Raw genomic sequence first — 19,131 nt, 5'->3', positions numbered from 1 at the left:
TTTTTGATTTTTATTTCTTTTATCTTCTCTATTTTTCCCTCCCCCCCTTTCTGTGTTTTTATCGTATCTATATAAAAGTATTGGGTTTTTGTTAAAAGGAAGGGGGTGGGTTCTACCTCCAGTTATGAACTTGCACAGTCTTAAAGAGGGGCGCTTTTTAGCCAACTTTTGCTAAACTCCAAAATAATAATAATAATAAATTTTATTTATATCCCGCCCTCCCCAGCCGAAGCCGGGCTCAGGGCGGCTAACAACAATAAAACAGTACAAAAGTACAGCATAAACACTCTAAAATCATTCATTATAAAATTAATTAATTCAAGCCACTGGCAACAATTGGGCTAAAGTTCTGTGAAGATTGCCAAAGGAGGGAGTCAGGCTGTGCCCTGGCCAAAGGCCTGGTGGAACAGCTCTGTCTTGCAGGCCCTGCGGAAAGATGTCAAGTCCCACAGGGCCCTGGTCTCTTGTGACAGAGTGTTCCACCAGATTGGAGCCACAGCCGAAAAAGCCCTGGCTCTAGTTGAGGCCAGCCTAACCTCTCTGTGGCCTGGGACCTTCAAGATGTTTTTATTTGAAGACCGAAAGTTCCTCTGTGGGGCATACCAGGAGAGGCGGTCCCGTAGGTACGGGGGTCCTAGGCCATATATGGCTTTAAAGGTTAAAACCAGCACCTTAAACCTGATCCTGTACTCCACCGGGAGCCAGTGCAGCTGGTATAGCACCGGATGAATGTGATCTCGCAGCGAAGACCTCGTAAGGAGTCTCACTGCAGCATTCTGCACCCGCTGGAGTTTCTGGGTCAGTCTCAAGGGCAGCCCCACGTAGAGCGAGTTACAATAATCCAGTCTGGAGGTGACCGTCGCGTGGATCACAGTGGCTAGGTCAGGGCGAGAGAGGTAAGGAGCCAACTGCTTAGCTTGGCAGAGATGGAAAAATGCCGCCTTTGTTATAGTGGCTCGTTGCTAAAATTCTTTGGATTTCAGTTCACGAGCCACATTTGAAGTTCAGCGAAAGTTGGCAAACATTTCTGACAAACAGAGGGAGCACAGTTTAAGATTCCCTGCCACAGGCGTGTGAATGAGAATGCCACAGGCACTCACTTTCAGCTTTGCACCCACATTCAGCTGAAGGCAGTCGTGATTACTAGTAAACGTTAGGAAAATCTGGTCCTGGGCTTCAATTTTAACCTGGATGTAAAGATTCAATTGAATGTAGATGGGTTGGAAAGGAGGTGCATGGATGTGGCCGCTCTTGTCCCACCAATTCCAGTGTTTCTTCCTAACTCCCTTCCGGTCAAAGTACGAGCCAAGGCAGAGGTCTAGATTCAACCTGTTTGGGGGCAGGGAGGGAATGAAACAAAAGACATTGGAATAAACTCTTTGATTTCTGATAGAGGAACAAGAAGTGCGAAACTCAACAACCACCTTAGAACACATTAGTCCCGTGGCGTGAGGGTTTGTTGAACCCTTCCTTATCCCGATCCCGAAGGCAGTCCTCTCCGTGAAGACTTGAGCTGGTCTATGATCTTAAAAGTTTTGGGGGTCGTCGTTTATTGCTGGACAGAAAATGGCAAGGACTGAATCCTTTGGCAGGAGACAAAGGAGGAGAGACGTAATGGCTTTGAGCTGGTTGAAAGTGTAGTTTTAAAGCATTCGCTCCTCCCCTGTCTTTAATCAATCTCCAAAAGGAAGGTTTTGCAATCTGTGAGAGGCAGCAGAACAGAAGGCAAGCCTATTCTCTCCAATATACCTTATTAATAGGTACAGTGTATGTTTCTCACTGTGCATCAACTACCGCAATGTATCCACTCTATATATTTTATTTCCAAGTTGAACCTTGGAAGCCTTGCGAGACGCACGTTTTGGCTCCTGAACGCCGCAAGCCTGGAAGGGAGCGTTCCAGTTTGCGAACGTTCTTTGGAACCCGAACGTCTGACGTGGGTTACGATTGGCTGCAGGAGCTTCCTGCAGCCAATCGGAAGCTGTACCTTGGTTTCCGAATGTTTTAGAAGTTGAATGGACTCCCAGAATGGATTCCATTTGAGGTACAACTGTACAAACTTTTTGCTGCCTCACAACTTTGCTAGCGTACACTGGGTGGAATACAGTGTCACACTATTACAAACATTCTGTCTGCGCAAGCACTTAGTAGTAGTAGTAGTAGTAATAATAATACAGTGGTATCTCGGGTTTAGAACTTAATTCGTTCTGGAGGTCTGTTCTTAACCTGAAACTGTTCTTAACCAGAAGCACCACTTTAGCTAATGGGGCCTCCTGCTGCCGCTGCGCCGCCACTGCACGATTTCTGTTCTCATCCTGAAGCAAAGTTCTTAACCCAAGGTCCTGTTTCTGGGTTAGCAGAGTCTGTAACCTGAAGCGTTTGTAACCCGAGGTACCACTGTAATAAATATTTAAACCCCACCCATCTGACTGGGTTGCCCCAGCTACTCTGGGCAGCTTCAAACAAATATAAAAATACAATAAATCATTAAATATTAAAAAAATATTCCCTAAACAGGGCTACCTTCAGATGTCTTCTAAAAGTTGTATAATTATTTATCTCCTTGACACCTGACAGGAGGGCATTCCACAGGGAGGGGGCCACCACCGAGAAGGCCCTCTGCTTGGTTCCCTGTAACTTCACTTCTCACAGGGAGGGAACTACCAGAAGGCCCTCGGCGCTGGACCTTGGTGTCTGGGCTGAACGATGGGAGTGGAGACACTCCTTCATGATGGAAGGAATACCGCTCCCCTCTCCTCGCCCTCTTCTCTGCGCGCACAGACCCAAGCCAATTTTGGGCAGGGCAGGGGAAAGGGGGGAAGAGAAGTCCCATTGCATGAATGAAAGTCCATTTGCATGGCTTCCGCTGATGGGGCTGCATAGGTGAAACCCACTTAACATTTTAAAAATGTCTGCATGCAGGCATTTATCCTCTGTTTTCTACGTACAAATCCCGGGGAGGCTGTACAGCTCCTGAACTAAGCTGCCTGCAAGCAGTTTGGTGATGGATTAAGATGAACAAACTGAAGATTAATCCTGAAAAAGAAGGTACTGCGATAAGGGAACAGGGTCCAGGGCAGGGAAGTGCCACCTGTTCTGGACAGGGCTGCATCCCACCTGAAGGACCACATTGGCAGTTTGGAAGCTTTTCTGGACTAAGCGCTGCCTGTTCAAGCAAAGGGATCAACGGTAGCCAGGAACGCCTTTTCCCAGCTTAGGCCATTACAGTTAAATAAGTTATCCTACAAAAACCTAGACCGGGGTTTCCCAAACTTGGGCCACCAGCTGTTTTTTGGGACTACAAGTCCCAGCATCCCTAGCTAGCAGGACCAGTGGTCAGCGATGGTGGGAATTGTAGTCCAAACACACCGTATTTTTTGCTCTATTAGACTCACTTTTCCCCTCCTAAAAAGTAAGGGGAAATGTGTGCGCGTCTTATGGAGCAAATGCAGGCTGTGCAGCTATCCCAGAAGCCAGAACAGCAAGAGGGATTGCTGCTTTCACTGCGCAGCGATCCCTCTTACTGTTGTGGCTTCTGAGATTCAGAATATTTTTTTTTTCTTGCTTTCCTCCTCCAAAAACTAGGTGTGTCTTGTGGTCTGGTGCGTCTTATAGAGCGAAAAATACGGTGGTTTTGGGAAGCCCTGGCCTAGACCAAGGGTCAGCAAATTATTCAGCAGGGGGCCGGTCCACTGTTCCTCAGACCTTGTGGGGGGCCGAGCTAAATTTTTTTGGGGGGGGATGAATGAATTCCTATACCCCATAAATAACCCAGAGATGCATTTTAAATAAAAGCACACATTCAGCTCATGTAAAAACACGCTGATTCCCGGACCGTCTGCGGGCCAGATTTAGAAGGTGATTTGGCCAGATCCGGCCCCCAGACCTTAGTTTGCCTACCTGTGGCCTAGACTTTCCTGATTTCATAGGAAAATGTCTGAATGCTTCCTTTCCACTTACCAGATCTTCCCGTTACGGTGGTAGCATACTGCAAAGCCCTGATTTGCGAAACAGGCCTGCATTTCGTATGATAGGTTGTCCTCTAGAACGATGTATGTGAACTGAAATTCTTTTACATAGCTAATGAGGATAGCAACATTACCTGATGGGTAACTGATTAATAGCTAAGGAAAAGGAGTATTTTCACATCGGCGGTTCCTTTTTAATTTTGCAAACATTTTTTGCTTTGTTAATATTGTTCACTGAAAGCTTGTTACGTGTAAATTACCTACGGACTTACTAGTAAACACATTTTCCACCCCCAGAGTCTCAGAGGGTTGAATCCTTTTGGTGCGATCCCTTGAGTCAAGATGTCAAAATGTTTTTGGTTTACTAAGAGACTTTGTTCCTTCCCGAAAGGATTCTCTCTTTTTTAAAACATTAAAGATTTTCATTAGATTTTCATAACTTTAAGCAGATAATTTCAATTTGTTACACATTTCTCTTATAATTTTGACTTCCCACCTTCTTTTCCATGTTGTTTTTATACCCATCCCTTTAATATACTGTAAAATATCACAATTTTCACCAAATGCATATTCCACTGTTACAGGGATCAGCAAACATTTTCAGCAGGGGGCCGGTCCACTGTCCCTCATACCTTGCAGGTGGGGACTATATTTTTTTTGGGGGGGGGAATGGCCCCACAAAGATCCCAATAGATGCATTTTAAATAAAAATAAAAGGACACAGCATGCCAGGCAGGCCCCACAAAGATCCCACAGATGCATTTTAAATAAAAGGACACAGCTGTCGATGGCAGCGGCAGAGGGACGATGAGCGGCACGAAAGGGCTGGCTCCAGAGAGGGGGCTGCTTAAAATGGCGCTCAGCCAGCTCAGCCCAGCCCAGCCCCCTTCCTTCTCTAGGCAGGGCAGGGAGAAGCCAGAAGGAGGGAGGGAGAAGGAGGAGGCGGTGTGTGTGGGGGGGGGGATGAATTGGCGCAGGGGGGAAAATGGTGCAGCCCGAACGAACAGAATCCCCCTGCCGATCCATGTGGTGATTCCCAGACCATCCACGGGCCGGATCCAGAAGGCAACTGGGCCGGATCCGGCCCCCGGGCCTTAGTTTGCCGACCCCTGCTCTATTACATCACAAATTTCATCTAATATTTGTATTCCTCTATTTCATATATTATCATTTCTTCCTGTTGCTCAAATTTCAAACCCTGCCTGCAGTTTCATTTGGTTGCTAAATATATTTTTTCAAATCATCCAAAAAGGCTACCTTCTATGATATGCCTGAGACAGTTTCTCGTTCATTATGATCTCTGTGAGGATGGACACACAGAAAATTATGCAGATGAATCTTCAGGACGTTGTAGACACCCACACACCTGTAGCAGGTGGGAGCCGTGAATCCAGTTTCACATTTTAATGGACTGTGTTTGCTCACTGTGTCTTGGGTCCGTCATAAATTCTCAGCCTAAGCTACCTCACATAGGTGTTGGGAATATGCAGAAGGAACCGTAGTGTCCTATAGTCTGCTGGATACCTTTTTTGTACTATAAACAGCCGCACATTTTCCCATCCCCACCCCACCTTACTGCCAACTTTGCACCGCTCCAAAGGCGTCAACCATTCTTAATCTGGCTTTATGATTGTTATTGTCGGATATTAAACTTGGCCGGTTCCATCTGGGAAAAGTAGATAGAATATCTTCCCATCAGAATAATATCTTTTCACGGGCTTGGTAGAATGGCAAATCTAAGGGGAAAGCGGGAGAAAAGGGAGAAGATAAGAGCATGGTTATTTATCAATTCTGGAAACTCATTGGAAGCCAGTGGAAATAATTCCGGAAATTATTTTGTATGCTCTCTGCACCAGCTGTAGTTCCTGAACAGTCTTCAAGGGCAGCCCTGTGGACAATGTATTGCAGTAATCTAGCCCAGAGGCCACCAGAGCATAGACAAGTTGAAGTTCAACGCTGAACAAACAAACACATGTGTAAGTTGCCTGCTTGTGTTATCTAATGAGAAGAGACGAAGGTTGACAGCTGTAGAGAAGAAAAGTGTATCTGGCTGGATTAGGGTGCTCAGAAGACGGGCTGCTGCTGGGTGTGTGTTGTGAATGAATGAATGAATGAAGGAAGGAAGGAAGGGAGGGAGGGAGATAAGGATGCGGGGATGAATGAAGGGGAGAAAGATGTGATGGCCTGGGATTTGGACTCAGATGCTGAACCTGAGGGATCCCAGCCTGCACAGGATTCCCCACCTCCAGAACCAGCTGAGCCGGGGCTGGGGCTTGAGCCTGAAGGGTCCTCACCTGTGCTGGATCCTCAGGTGCAGGCACCAGCTGAGTCTGCTCTGGCTCCTGAGGTGATGGAGGACCCATTGCCTGCAGGTGCTCCACTCTCAGCCCTGTCAGGGGAAGCTGAGGTTGCCTCTGGGTCCGGTAACCCTCCATCCTCTCCTGAGCTGCAGAAGCTCAGGGCAGAGAGGCAGAGGGAACTAAGTTCCCGCAGGAGGAGTGCTCGCCTCCAGGCCAGGAGAGGCGAGTCACCTGTGGACCGGGGCCGCCCTATGCCTCGGGGCAGATAAAAGCCAGCCAGCCCCAGTCCCAGGTTGCGGGAGCAACATTGTTGGTAGCCTGTCCCTGCCTGAACCCTGTCCTGCTCTCCTGCAAGAGTTCCTGACCTCACCCGACTCCTTGCCTTGGACCCCGCTTCAGCCTTGACGGACAGCCTCCAAGAAAAAAGGTATCTCCTTTGCCTGCCTACTTTGGCCACCGTTGGTAGGAAACCCCCAACCACTTCCCCCAGTGACATTCAAGACCTCCCAGGATGCCCATGCCTGTTGTAAAGAACGTGACCACCACACTTAGGAAAAGCATTATGTGTCTGCACTATGATAACAAGGATGTGTGTGATCTGCAAGGCAGCATGATTGGCTACTGTGAGGAATGAGGAGGCAGCTGGAGCCTCAGCCCACTGCCTGCTGAGTCTTGAGTCTCCCTAGCGACACGGGTGGCGCTGTGGTCTAAACCAGTGTTCCCCAACCTTGGGCCTCCAGCTGTTTTTGGACTACAGTTCCCATGATCCTTGACCACTGGTCTTGCTAGCGAGGGATGATGGGAGTTGTAGTCCAAAAACAGCTGGAGACCCAAGGTTGGGGAACACTGGTCTAAACCACTGAGCCTCTTGGGCTTGCCGATCGGAAGGTCAGCGTTTCGAATCCCCGCGACGGAGTAACCTCCTGTTGTTCTGTCCCAGCTCCTGCCAACCTAGCAGTGCAAAAGCACACCAGTGCAAGTAGATAGATAGGTACCGCTGTGGCAGGAAGGTAAACAACGTTTCCGAGTGCTCTGGTTTCTGTCACGGTGTCCTGTTGTGCCAGAAGTGGTTTAGTCATGCTGGCCACATGACCCGGAAAGCTGTCTGTGGACAAACGCCGGCTCCCTCAACCTGAAAGGGGGATGAGTGCCACAACCCCATATTCACCTTTGACTGGACTTAACCGTCCAGGAGTCCTTTACCTTTTACAAAGATTAGGAATAAGGCAGATCCTGCTCTCAGGTCTACAGTCTGAAAAGCTACAACACAAAAGGAAAAGGGATTGGAAAGGGTGGCAGGGATCCAGAAGGGCTTTCCCTCAGGGAGTTCTCTTGAGATAAGTTATACTAAGGGCTGAGAGTCCCATGGACTGCAAAAAGATCACACCTCTCCATTCTGAAGGAAATCAGCCCTGAGTGCTCACTGGAAGGACAGATCCTGAAGCTGAGGCTCCAATACTTTGGCCACCTCATGAGAAGAGAAGACGCCCTGGAAAAGACCCTGATGTTGGGAAAGATGGAGGGCACAAGGAGAAGGGGACGACGGAGGACGAGATGGTTGGACAGTGTTCTCGAAGCTACCAGCATGAGTTTGACCAAACTGCGGGAGGCAGTGGAAGACAGGAGTGCCTGGCATGCTCTGGTCCATGGGGTCACGAAGAGTCGGACACGATTAAACGACTAAACAACAACAATATGGGACATAGGGACAGGGGCAAGGAGGCAAGATTGTGATTTCTCATGGTCTGGGGAACAGTAGGTACAGCCCCACACAATTGTCTTGCAAACTCATTCATGCACACTTGACATTGGAAACGGAGGGGGCAGTTATCAGTAGGACTCACCCCATCGAAGTGCATTCTGGCCGCCATTTGGAAAATTGGCGGACAGACACAGCAAACAGCCACATTTTCAACCAAACCTTCTCCCAATGCATCTTTACAGCCACTTGAAACGACCGACATTTATGTACGTAATCTTTGGCAGGATACCAACCCATCTCAATGCTTTCCTATGGCCACCCCACCCCACCTTGTGGGTTTATCTATTTTATTCTGAGCTTATACAAGGGATGGCTACTGAATGCAAGGCAAGGGACAGCAAATCCCAGCCCACTTGCTGAGTAAGTTCTTACTCTAGTAAACGAGCCCCAGAGCTAATTGAGCATCACAAAGGGACTTGGAAGAGGTGTACACGAGAGAGTCCCAATAAATTAGGATAACCACATACCTTTAACTGTTCAGCTTTGAACTCCAAATCTAAAGTCAGTATTTCCTTGGGCTCCGGAGCTTTCTTACGGACTTTTTTGGGTTTGGGTGGATAATCTGATAATTTGAATCTGAGTTTCATACCTGAAACAGTTTTAGGAGGAGAGTGTTCAAATAATTTGGAATTTCAGTATATAACGCTTACTGTATGTATGTATGTATGTATGTATGTATGTATGTATCTGTCTGCCTATCATCTATCTATGTATCTATCTACAGTGAGGGGGGAAAGTATTTGAGCCCCTGCTAAATTTGCCCGTTTGCCCTCTGACGAAGAAATGATCAGTCCATAAATTTAATGGTAGGTTTATTGTAGCTGTGAGAGGCAGAATAACAACAGGAAAACCACCTACCTCTTGTGGCCCAGTCCAGCCTTGTGCAGGTCTACAATCTTGTCCCTGACATCCTTGGACAGCTCTTTGGTCTTGGTCATGGTGGCCACTTTGGAATCTGCTGGATTGATTGCTTCTGTCGACAGGTGTCTTTTGTACAGGTACTGTAATGAGCTGGGATTACGGGTAAGACCTCTCCCTTACAGCAGGTGCCTCTAATCTCAGCTCCTTACATACAGCGAAGATACCAGGTAGCCTGACATCTGGCTGGTTGACAGGGGGTCAAATACTTATTTCACTCATTATAATACACATCAATCTCTGACTTTTGTCTTCTGGGTTTCTGGGGTCTTTCCTGTTGTTATTCTGTCTCTCACAGCTACACTAAACCTACCATTAAAATTATGGGCTGGTCATTTCTTCATCAGAGGGCAAACGGGCAAATTTAGCAGGGGATCAAATACTTGCCCCCCTCACTGTATCTACCTACCTGCAGCCCACACTGTTCGTTCCCACTTACACCTTCCCTGGTGGGTCTGCTTTGTTCCACTTCTTTAAGGTGTCAGTTTGGGAGTTAATTTCAGTAGGGAGATTGTAGCAAGACTTGTTTCACGGATTTTGGGAGAAACTCCTTGGCAGAAGAGAAGAAGAAGAGTTTGGATTTGATATCCCGCTTTATCACTACCCAAAGGAGTCTCAAAGCGGCTAACATTCTCCTTTCCCTTCCTCCCCCACAACTAACACTCTGTGAGGTGAGTGGGGCTGAGAGACTTCAAAGAAGTGTGACTAGCCCAAGGTCACCCAGCAGCTGAATGTGGAGGAGCAGGGAAGCGAACCCGGTTCCCCAGAATACGAGTCTGCTGCTCTTAACCACTACACTACACTAGCTCTCAGGAGCTGGAGGGAATGGCAGAAGGGCAGGGATGGGGTGGGGAGACTGGACTCCCCGGATTCTGCAACCAACGAGAGGCTTGTACTCACATGGCCCAAACTTTATATATTGCTCAAAGACGTCCCTGTACTGATCAATTCCCCCTTTGTCTTCAATCCTAGGAGAGAGAGATGCTGAAAGTAAAAACCCTTAAGACTGCAAAGAGTGCCAGGCACAGAGCCAAGGTTTTACATGCTACATCCATGTGAACATTGTGCAGTGGCTAGGCAGGGAAAACAGCCGGGGGAAGGTACGGATTGAAATAAAATTAACGTGTGGGGAAAAACAAAGCAGACTTGAGTTCATGAGCTGGAACCTGATCTGCTTTTCCTTTTCACAACTAGAAGGAAAGTACAGATCCCTGGACTCAGGCACTGGAGCAGGAGAGCTTGATACTGGGGTTTTATTGGTGCTGACCTTTAAAGCCCTAAATGGCCTCGGTCCAGTATACCTGAAGGAGTGTCTCCACCCCCATCGTTCAGCCCGGATACTGAGGTCCAGCGCCGAGGGCCTTCTGGTGGTTCCCTTGCTGCGAGAAATGAGGTTACAGGGAACCAGGCAGAGGGCCTTCTCGGTGGTGGCACCTGCCCTGTGGAACGCCCTCCCATCAGATGTCAAGGAAATACAGTGGTACCTCAGGTTACATACGCTTCGGGTTACATACGCTTCAGGTTACAGACTCCGCTAACCCAAAAATAGTGCTTCAGGTTAAGAACTTTGCTTCAGGATGAGAACAGAAATTGTGCTCCAGCGGCGCGGCGGCAGCGGGAGGCCCCATTAGCTAAAGTGGTGCTTCAGGTTAAGAATAGTTTCAGGTTAAGAACGGACCTCCGGAACGTTAAGTACTTAACCTGAGGTACCACTGTACCAGACTTTTAGAAGACATCTGAAGGCAGCCCTGTTTAGGGAAGCTTTTAATGTTTAATAGACTATTGTATTTTAATATTCTGTTGGAAGCTGCCCAGAGTGGCTGGGGAAACCCAGCCAGATGGGCGGGGTATAAATAATAATAATAATAATATATCATCATTCTCCATGCAGTGTGCTTGAGGGGTGGCAAACTGCATTGCTTGTGGACAGTTGCTGCTGCACGCTGATTATTTTTAGGCTGTCAGCCTTCCGGACCCAGGGCTGTCAATGCACGCAGTGACATCAACAGAGGTATAGTGTCTAGCTCAAGGAAAGTGATAATACCACTTTGTTCTGCCTTGTTCAGACCACACGTGGAGTACTGTGTCCAATTCTGAGCACTGCAATTTAGGAAGGATGTTGACAATCTGGAACGTGTGCAGAGGACGGCAACCAAGGTGATCAAGGGTATAGAAGCCAAGCCTTAGGACGGGGTCAGCAAACTTACTGCGCCTCGGGCCGGTGTCTCCAGTGCCGATCGTGCACCGGACCGGAGGGCAGGGGAGCGCGTGCCCACACACTATTTCCAGCGCACTTCTGGGTCGGAGGAGCACCGGAAATAAGTTGTGCGCATGTGCACGGGCCTCTTCCAACCTGGATGTGCACCGGAAATAACTCTTGCGCATGTGCAAATAACACTTGTGCATGCGGACAAGCTATTTCCAGTGCTCCTCCGGGATGAGACCCAAGATGGCGACGGCTTAGCAAGCAGCCTTCGGAGCTCCGCAGATAACAGGACTGTAATTAGCGCTGACTGCCACCCAGGGAAGTACTTTTTCCTTTTTTACTTCTCTACTTTTAAACTTACCAACCTACAGTGGTGCCTCGCAAGACGAAATTAATCCGTTCCACGAGTCTCTTCGTCTAGCGGTTTTTTCATCTTGCGAAGCAACCCTATTAGCGCTATTAGCGGTTTAGCGGCTATTAAAGGCTTAGCGGATTAGCGGCTAAAAGGCTATTAGCGGCTTAGAAAAGGGGGGGGGAGCGAAAAAGAATCGGAACACTTGCAAGACGTTTTCGTCTTGCAAAGCAAGCCCATAGGGAAAATCATCTTGCGAAGCAGCTCAAAAACGGAAAACCCTTTCGTCTAGCAGGTTTTCCGTCTTGCGAGGCATTCGTCTTGCGGGGCACCACTGTACTGAGATTCTAACAGCACCTTCTTGTCTATGCTATGAGAAACATCTTGGGCAAGTTCTGTGAAGCATCCTTGGCAGGCCACCAGCTGCTAGCTATTAACCGCCAACTCCCTTCTATACTTTGTTCCTGAAACTCCTGGCAGTCTCCACATGGAGAAGCTCTTAAATTGAACAAACTGAGCACTTTCTATTTTTTCTCTCTTTTTTGGTTGGGGAAACCTCTCCTTGATTACTCTCCACGGCGATGCTATGCTTGCTAGTAAACGCTACAGGGACCCAGAGGATGTAGCTCTCTCACCGGTTCCCAAACAATCTAAAATAGAGGACTTTTTTGAGCAGTGCTCCTCCGACCCAGAAGTGGGCAGCTGCGCAAGAGTGGGCGGCGGCAGTGGGCAATGGGGGTTGCCACGGGCCGGATAAACAAGTCCCTTGGGTCTTATCCGGCCCACGAGCCTTAGTTTGAGGACTCCTGCCTTAGGAGAAGCACTTGAAGGAAGCGGGTAAGTTTAGCCTGGAAAAGAGGAGACTGAGAGGAGATATGATAGCCTTCTTCAGATATCTTAAGGGCTGTCACATAGAAGAGGGAGCAAGCTCTGGAGGATAGGAATCGAACGAATGGCTTCAAGTTACAAGAAAGGAGATTCCAACTAAACATCAGGAAAAGCTTCCTGACAGTAAAAGCTGTTTGACAGTGGAACGGTCTCCCTCCAGAGGTGGTAGACTCTCCTTCCTTGGAGGTTTTTAAGCAGTGGTTGGATGGCCATCTGTCATGGATGCTTTAGTTGAGATTCCTTCATTATAGGGGGATGGACTAGATCAGGCATGGCCAAACTTGGCCCTCCTGCTGTTTTGGGACTACAACTCCCATCATCCCTAGCTAGCAGGACCAGTGGCCAGGGATGATGGGAACTGTAGTCCCAAAACATCTGGAGGGCCATGTTTGGCCATGCCTGGACTAGATGACCCTTGGGGTCCCTTCTAACTCTACAACTCTATGGTTATATGACATTTAGAAAGCAGTTCTATGTGCTGAAAAAGCCAAGATGGAGGGGTAGCACAATAAAAAAAATGAGGAGAAATCTATATATTACTAGGGTTGAACGGTTACATAAACAACTACGTATTTTGGATTTTTCTCCATAACAAACATGTTCGGAGGGGAACAGATGTCAGGAGCTATGAGCTATGATGAGCCCCTTATTTTTGTCTGTCAAGGCTGAAGCATGTATTCCGTACACTGGAAGTGCTCAAAATGACAACTTAAGATGGATTCTTCTTGGGAATGAATAAAAGTCCTGGATTCTTTTTTTTTTTTTAATGGCTATAAATTCTACATTGGAAAGTTGCTTTCCGGTTGTGAGTCTTATTCCATTGTAGATAGGGGCTGCCATACGTCCGGGTTTTCACCGACAAGTCCAGAAATCGCTCAGCAAAATGGCGTCCAGGTGCATTTTTGCTGAATCAGCAAAATATCCAGGAAAACCCGGACGTATGACTAGTAGGGCTATTTTTAAGAAGAAACAAACAAAGGAAAGGCCTAAAACATTTTTGGGGGAGCGGGGAAGAGATGTTCAACAGCTCAACAACTTTGTTTGGATTTTCACTATTGGGAATACGGCAACCCGAATGGTAGACTGCCAGATCAAACTCCTCTCAAGACCGTTTTCACAGTCCTGTCATATTTAGCAATCAGAAAATAAAGTGGGAAGTCTCTGGGTAGTTTGAGAACTGAAGAAGTCATCTCCAAAGTCACTCACTCTTTTATCAGTGTCCTTTTAGTCTTGTTCTCTAGCCAAGAGCCTTCCGATTGGTGTCGGTGAGGAGTGATGTCGATTGTACTTCCTTCGGGGCTATTTTCGATGAGCTCCTGAACTACACATTGGAAAATGTCCTTGTATGTCCTGCAACACATAAGCTATACAAAACCCAGTAATCTGAAAATCACTTTAATGGAAGCCGCTATCAAGTTTCCTCATTTACGGGCTATTTTATCCTAGATCCCAAATTTGCTAGTTCTTAGCTTTGTTTGGAGGGACGCAGGTGGCGCTGTGGGTTAAAGCACAGAGCCTAGGACTTGCCGATCAGAAGGTCGGTAGTTCAAATCCCTGCGACGGGGTGAGCTCCCGTTGCTCAGTCCCTGCTCCTGCCAACCTAGCAGTTTGAAAGCACGTCAAAGTGCAAGTAGATAAATAGGTACCGCTCCGGCGGGAAGGTAAACGGCATTTCCGTGCGCTGCTCTGGTTCGCCAGAAGCAGCTTAGTCATGCTGGCCGCATGACCCGGAATCTGTACGCTGGCTCCCTCGGCCAATAAAGCGAGATGAGCGCCACAACCGCAGTGTCGTCCGCAACTGGACCCAACGGTCAGGGGTCCCTTTACCTAGCTTTGTTTAGCTCTTTTGCGTCACCTCTGGGTTTCCCGTATTTTGCAGGAATAAATTCAAGCACATCCCAAAAATTCAGATTCGCGCGATTAAAGTGCTCTGCCGCTTTAGCAGAACAAGTTCTTTAGTGGCCTTTTTTGTGGGTAGAAAAGTGATGGGGAGATGTACTGAAAAGTGTGGGGTCAACAAATGATTAACAGGAAAATATACAGGCGCCACACAATTAAATCAGGAGGAGTGCTCAATGTTGAAGAACCTCCCTGGAAACAAATGAGACCAAATGCTCAATAAAGACTGGGCAGAAGAACATTGCTGTTGTTGGGGCCGGCCCACCCCTGAGGCAAGGCCAGGTGGCTGCCTCAGGCGGCAGGATTTGCAGGGGCAACAGATCTCAGTTCAGATCTTTATTCCCCTCCTTGTTCCTGATGTAGATCTTCACTCCCCCCTTCTTCCGTGTTAGGGAGAGAGGACACCATTTTGTGGTTTGCCTCAGGTGCCAAAATGGCCTGCTCCAGTTGTTCAGTTAACTGCCTTCCATATCTGCCCCAAGGTAACGTACAGAAGAAAATTTTCTTAATCTAAGTCAGTGATGGCGAACCTTTTAGAGACCGAGTGCCCAAACTGCAACCCAAAACCCACTTACTTAGCGCAAAGTGCCAACATGATAATTTAACCCGTATATCTCATTTTTTCTGTGTATTTTACATTTCTTCTTTATAACTGCTGTTGTAATAAATAACCCTTCATAAAAGTTATTGCATTACATTCTTCATTAAATTATCTTTACACTGATATACAATTTTATGGTATAACTCAGTGCATTTTTTAAAAACATGTTTAGGGGTACTCTCATTTTGATTCAAGAAATTCACCACAGCAGAGGTGGGGGGATAAATACAGTTCAAATCGGGGAAAATAAATACATTGGTACCCAAAAGCCAGTGTGGTGCAATGGTTAAGAGCAGTGGACTCGTAATCTGGTGAACCGGGTTCGATTCCCTGCTCTCCACATGCAGCTGCTGGGTGACCTTGGGCTAGTCACTCTTCTCTGAAGTCTCTCAGCCCCACTCACCTCACAGCGTGTTTGTTGTGGGGGAGGAAGGGAAAGGAGATTGTTAGCCACTTTGAGACTCCTTAAGGTAGTGATAAAGCGGGATATCAAATCCAAACTCTTCTTCTTCTCAGTCTTCGAACAGCTTAGTTCTCGAACTACTTGGAACCTGAACACTTCAAACCCGGAAATGAGTGCTCCAGTTTTGGAACATTTTTCGGAAGCTGAACATGCTCTGTTCTGAGTACAGTGGTGCCCCGCAAGACGAATGCCTCGCAAGACGGAAAACTCGCTAGACGAAAGAGTTTTCCATTTTGGAGGTTCTTCGCAAAACGAATTTCCTATGGGCTGGCTTCGCAAGACGACAATGTCTTGTGAGTTCCTGCGGGGTTTTTTCCCCTCCCCCCCCTTTGTAAGCCGCTAAGCCGCTTATCTGCTGATCCGATCAGCGGATAAGCCGCTAAAAGCCGCTAATAGCGCTAATCCGCTAATCCGTCAATGGGCTTGCTTCGCAAGACGAAAAAAACGCTAGACGAAGAGAATCACAGAATGGATTCTTTTCGTCTTGCGAGGCACCACTGTATAACTTCCCTTTTGAGTGCCACACTTCCGTTTTCCTAGTGAGGGAAGGCTGGGCCGGGGCGGCAAGTGAGCAGGCAAGGGATGTTGCCGCCACCCCTCTCCCAGCGTGCTTCTGCTTGCAGACAAGCAGGAGTGGGATCGGGCTGCTCCGCTAGGCAGCATTGCTGCTTGCACGGGAACGGGAGCTGGATCGGGGCTGCTCAGCTGGGGAGGTGCAGGCTCCATCACACTTTCCGTTGAGGGGTTCGCGGCTGCACTCCCCTCAAAGGAGAAGTTTAAAGGAGACCCCACTTCCTGCAACCCCGAGATGGCAGCCAAGCCGAATAGTTGCTGGGGTTGGGGAAGGTGGAGGCAGCCCAGAAGTTGCATCTCAGAGCTCCTGCACCACCTGAAGGCAGCCAGGCACTCCTCAGCTGAGCTGCCTGATCCCGCTCCTACTTGCGTGCAAGCATGAGTAGAGGCAGGGATCTCTCAGCCCGAAGCCTCCACTCCACTTCTGAGAGATCCCCGCCTTCACTCCTTCTTGCACTGAGCCCTCCTCTCCTCCTTCTCCTCCCCCACCCCTGGCACGGAAGCTTCGGCCCTGCTGGGGCGATGGCACACATGCCTACAGAAAGGGCTCTGAGTGCCCTCTCTGGCACGTGTGCCATAGGTTCGCCACCACTGACCTAGGTCTACACGTGCAAATATGGGTAGACAGTCATGCTTTTGGGATATCAAACACAAGAGCAGTCAAGTACAACATTCCTAGAGTGAACATGTTTACACATGGTGAGGAATGTTTGTCCAGCCAGTGGGTAAACTTCCTGTTTCCTTCTGGGCTGGGACAGACTTCCTCTGCATGTGACTAGAGGTGGGCGTGGCCTCACCTGTGCAGGTAATGACAAAAGCACAGGGCAGGGCAGCCATCTCTCTTTTTTTGACTACATGCATCGAAGAAGCAACATCTGCTTAGCCAAAGATGCCCTCTTTGCTCCCGCCAAGAGAGGACAAAGGGACTGTCTTCTTATGAGATCGTTTCCAGGTATATGTTACTTTTCTAAGCTAAGTCTGCCTTCTGGGATCCTATTGTGAACAGAATGCTATGTGAGTAAACTCTTTTTATACTTCTATAGAAGACTGTGTCATGTCTTATCTTTTATGAGGGAATAAGGGGGAAATACCAGAACAGTTATTATAGAGGCTTTAGCGAGCCTGAGCAAACGCATCCACTGCAAGTTTAAAAGGGGGAATGTTGGAGAAGAGTCGGTGGAGGAAGACTGGAAGAAATTTAAAGACTACTTGCAGAAGCACTGTAAAATTAAGGAATGTTAAAATGACGTTTGATTGAAAAGAAGTGGTATTGGTAAAAAGATTTTTAAGAAAATGTAAATGGGGATTGATAAAGGATAAATGCTAGAGGGTAAGGATTTGCTGAATTCAATATTTGAACTGGAATACAAAATGGGAGGTGTGAGGAGGTCAGGAAACTAGTGAATAAAGATAAGAGATGAAAATATTAACCTATTTTCTGTTCTGCTTTTTGGTTTTTCTTTTCTTTCTTTTCTTTTCCCCCTTCCTTTCTTTTGCTAATTGTTTTTTACTGTGTATTTTTTATATGTTTTGTTCTTGTATGTTTTTATTCTTGAAGTTCTTCTTATGTTTAAATTTTGAAACTTTTTATTGTTTGTGAAACTTTAATAAACATTATTTTTAAAAAAAATAAAAATAAAAGGGGGAATGTTACTTTGCTAAATTGTGAACTTGTTAACACAAGTTGGAAAGGCTATTATCAGACAATATATCCTCTCCTACATCCCTGAACATTCCCACAATGCTCACAGAACAGAGATCTCTGGGCTCGCTTCTACAGAAAGGGCAGAGAAACTGCAAACAAAGGGCAGCTGGGTATGGCCACCCCAATGGGGGGTTGATCTCAGCCCCACTGGGATTAGAAGGGAGGGGAGGGGAGGAGGCTGACTGGGTCTCTTCCCACTGACATCTGCTTCTCCTTCTCCTCCAAAGGAAACCACCAGGGCACATACTTTTTTTCGAGAAGGATTCCACTTTCAGAAGTGAAGTTGTTGTTGTTCGTTTTGAAAATGAGAACAATACTCACACATTCCATTTTCTCTGGGCTCTCATCCAGGTATTCTGCTGTTGGTAAAGGCTTCCGTGCTGTGGTGCAAAACTCACAGCAACCGAGAAGGCAAAGATCGGTTTCAGAATGATCCTGAAAAAGAGGTGGAGGGGTAAGCAAATGGCTTCTCAAACTAAACTAGTTATACACTTTCCAGTGCTGGAAAGGGAATCAGTTACCCACTAGGGGAGAGTGGCTATTCTCAGAATTGACAGACATAATAAGACAAAAACCAAAAAGTGAAGTAAAAAAAGAATGGGAGTGCCTAAATGAATACCTCAAAAGTCAAGGCTTGAGGGCAGAAATCTGGCTGAGTCTGGAATAACCTTGTGAAGTGAAAGGATATGAAAGAAGGATTTATATCTAGATGTTAGGATAGAGATGATAAAGAAAACAGGAAAACAGGAAGACACAATGAGAGATAAAGGAGGTGATGTGGGATTGGTGGAAGTCAATGCCGTTGTTTTAGTGTTTATAATATTAACTTGTGAGATATGTTTTTGTTGTTGTTGTTGCTTTTTTTAGTTTTCAAATGTTGATTTTTGTGTGTTGTGTATTGTTATTTTTTGATATCTTTCGTGTTGTTGTGTGGAAAATACTAATAAAATTTATTAATAATTTTTTTAAATAAAATAAAAAAACCTGGCTATACACAGGAAAACATGTATATCAGGGGTGCCCAAACTTTTTTCAAAGAGGGCCAGATTTGATGAAGTGAATGTGTGTGAGGGGATGTTGAGCTTTTTTTAGGATTGAAGTTGCTGAGCTCTTTTTTCAGGATTTTACCAGGAAATGAACCGCCGCCCCCCCAAGTTGTTGAGCTTGACCTTTTTTTACAATTTTAACCCAAAGTTGTTGAGGGTTGAAGTTTTACCCCAGGAAATAAACTGCCAAAGGGGCAGGATTATACCGACACAAGGCGGTCTTTGGATATGCCTGATGTGTATGAATGTGGTTTAGGCTCAGAGTCAAATCACTTTTCCATGAGGAGGCCCCTTCTGTTATTCCAGACCAGGACAAATGAACAGCTCATCCAATACAACGGGATTGACTTTGGCTCCCTGAAAACATTTGCTTTCATTTAAACAAATATTTAGAACTGTGGGGAAACAGTTTTAAAATGAGCAGACTACTACTGTGGATGGGTGGGAATT

The 19,131-nt window shown here is 46.9% G+C and overlaps 1 protein-coding gene across 3 annotated transcripts in view; it reads right to left on the bottom strand.

The window, feature by feature from the left end:
• The window catches only part of ERICH6B (glutamate rich 6B), a 35,140-nt gene that overhangs the window by 2,287 nt on the left and 13,722 nt on the right, over positions 1-19,131 (bottom strand). For all 3 annotated transcript variants that reach the window (XM_083505462.1, XM_083505463.1, XM_083505464.1), the window contains 7 exons: positions 17,957-18,070; positions 13,601-13,758; positions 9,849-9,916; positions 8,498-8,619; positions 5,616-5,704; positions 3,961-4,113; positions 1,101-1,329 (listed from right to left, as the gene is read on the bottom strand). In XM_083505462.1, coding sequence (XP_083361588.1) covers positions 1,101-1,329; positions 3,961-4,113; positions 5,616-5,704; positions 8,498-8,619; positions 9,849-9,916; positions 13,601-13,758; positions 17,957-18,070 — 933 coding nt within the window. The remainder of the gene's footprint in view (positions 1-1,100; positions 1,330-3,960; positions 4,114-5,615; positions 5,705-8,497; positions 8,620-9,848; positions 9,917-13,600; positions 13,759-17,956; positions 18,071-19,131) is intronic.

This window comes from Podarcis liolepis (assembly GCF_965112155.1).
Source record: "Podarcis liolepis genome assembly, chromosome: 5".
In the NCBI taxonomy this organism is placed as follows: domain Eukaryota; kingdom Metazoa; phylum Chordata; class Lepidosauria; order Squamata; family Lacertidae; genus Podarcis; species Podarcis liolepis.
This window is presented reverse-complemented; position numbering and strand designations above follow the sequence as displayed.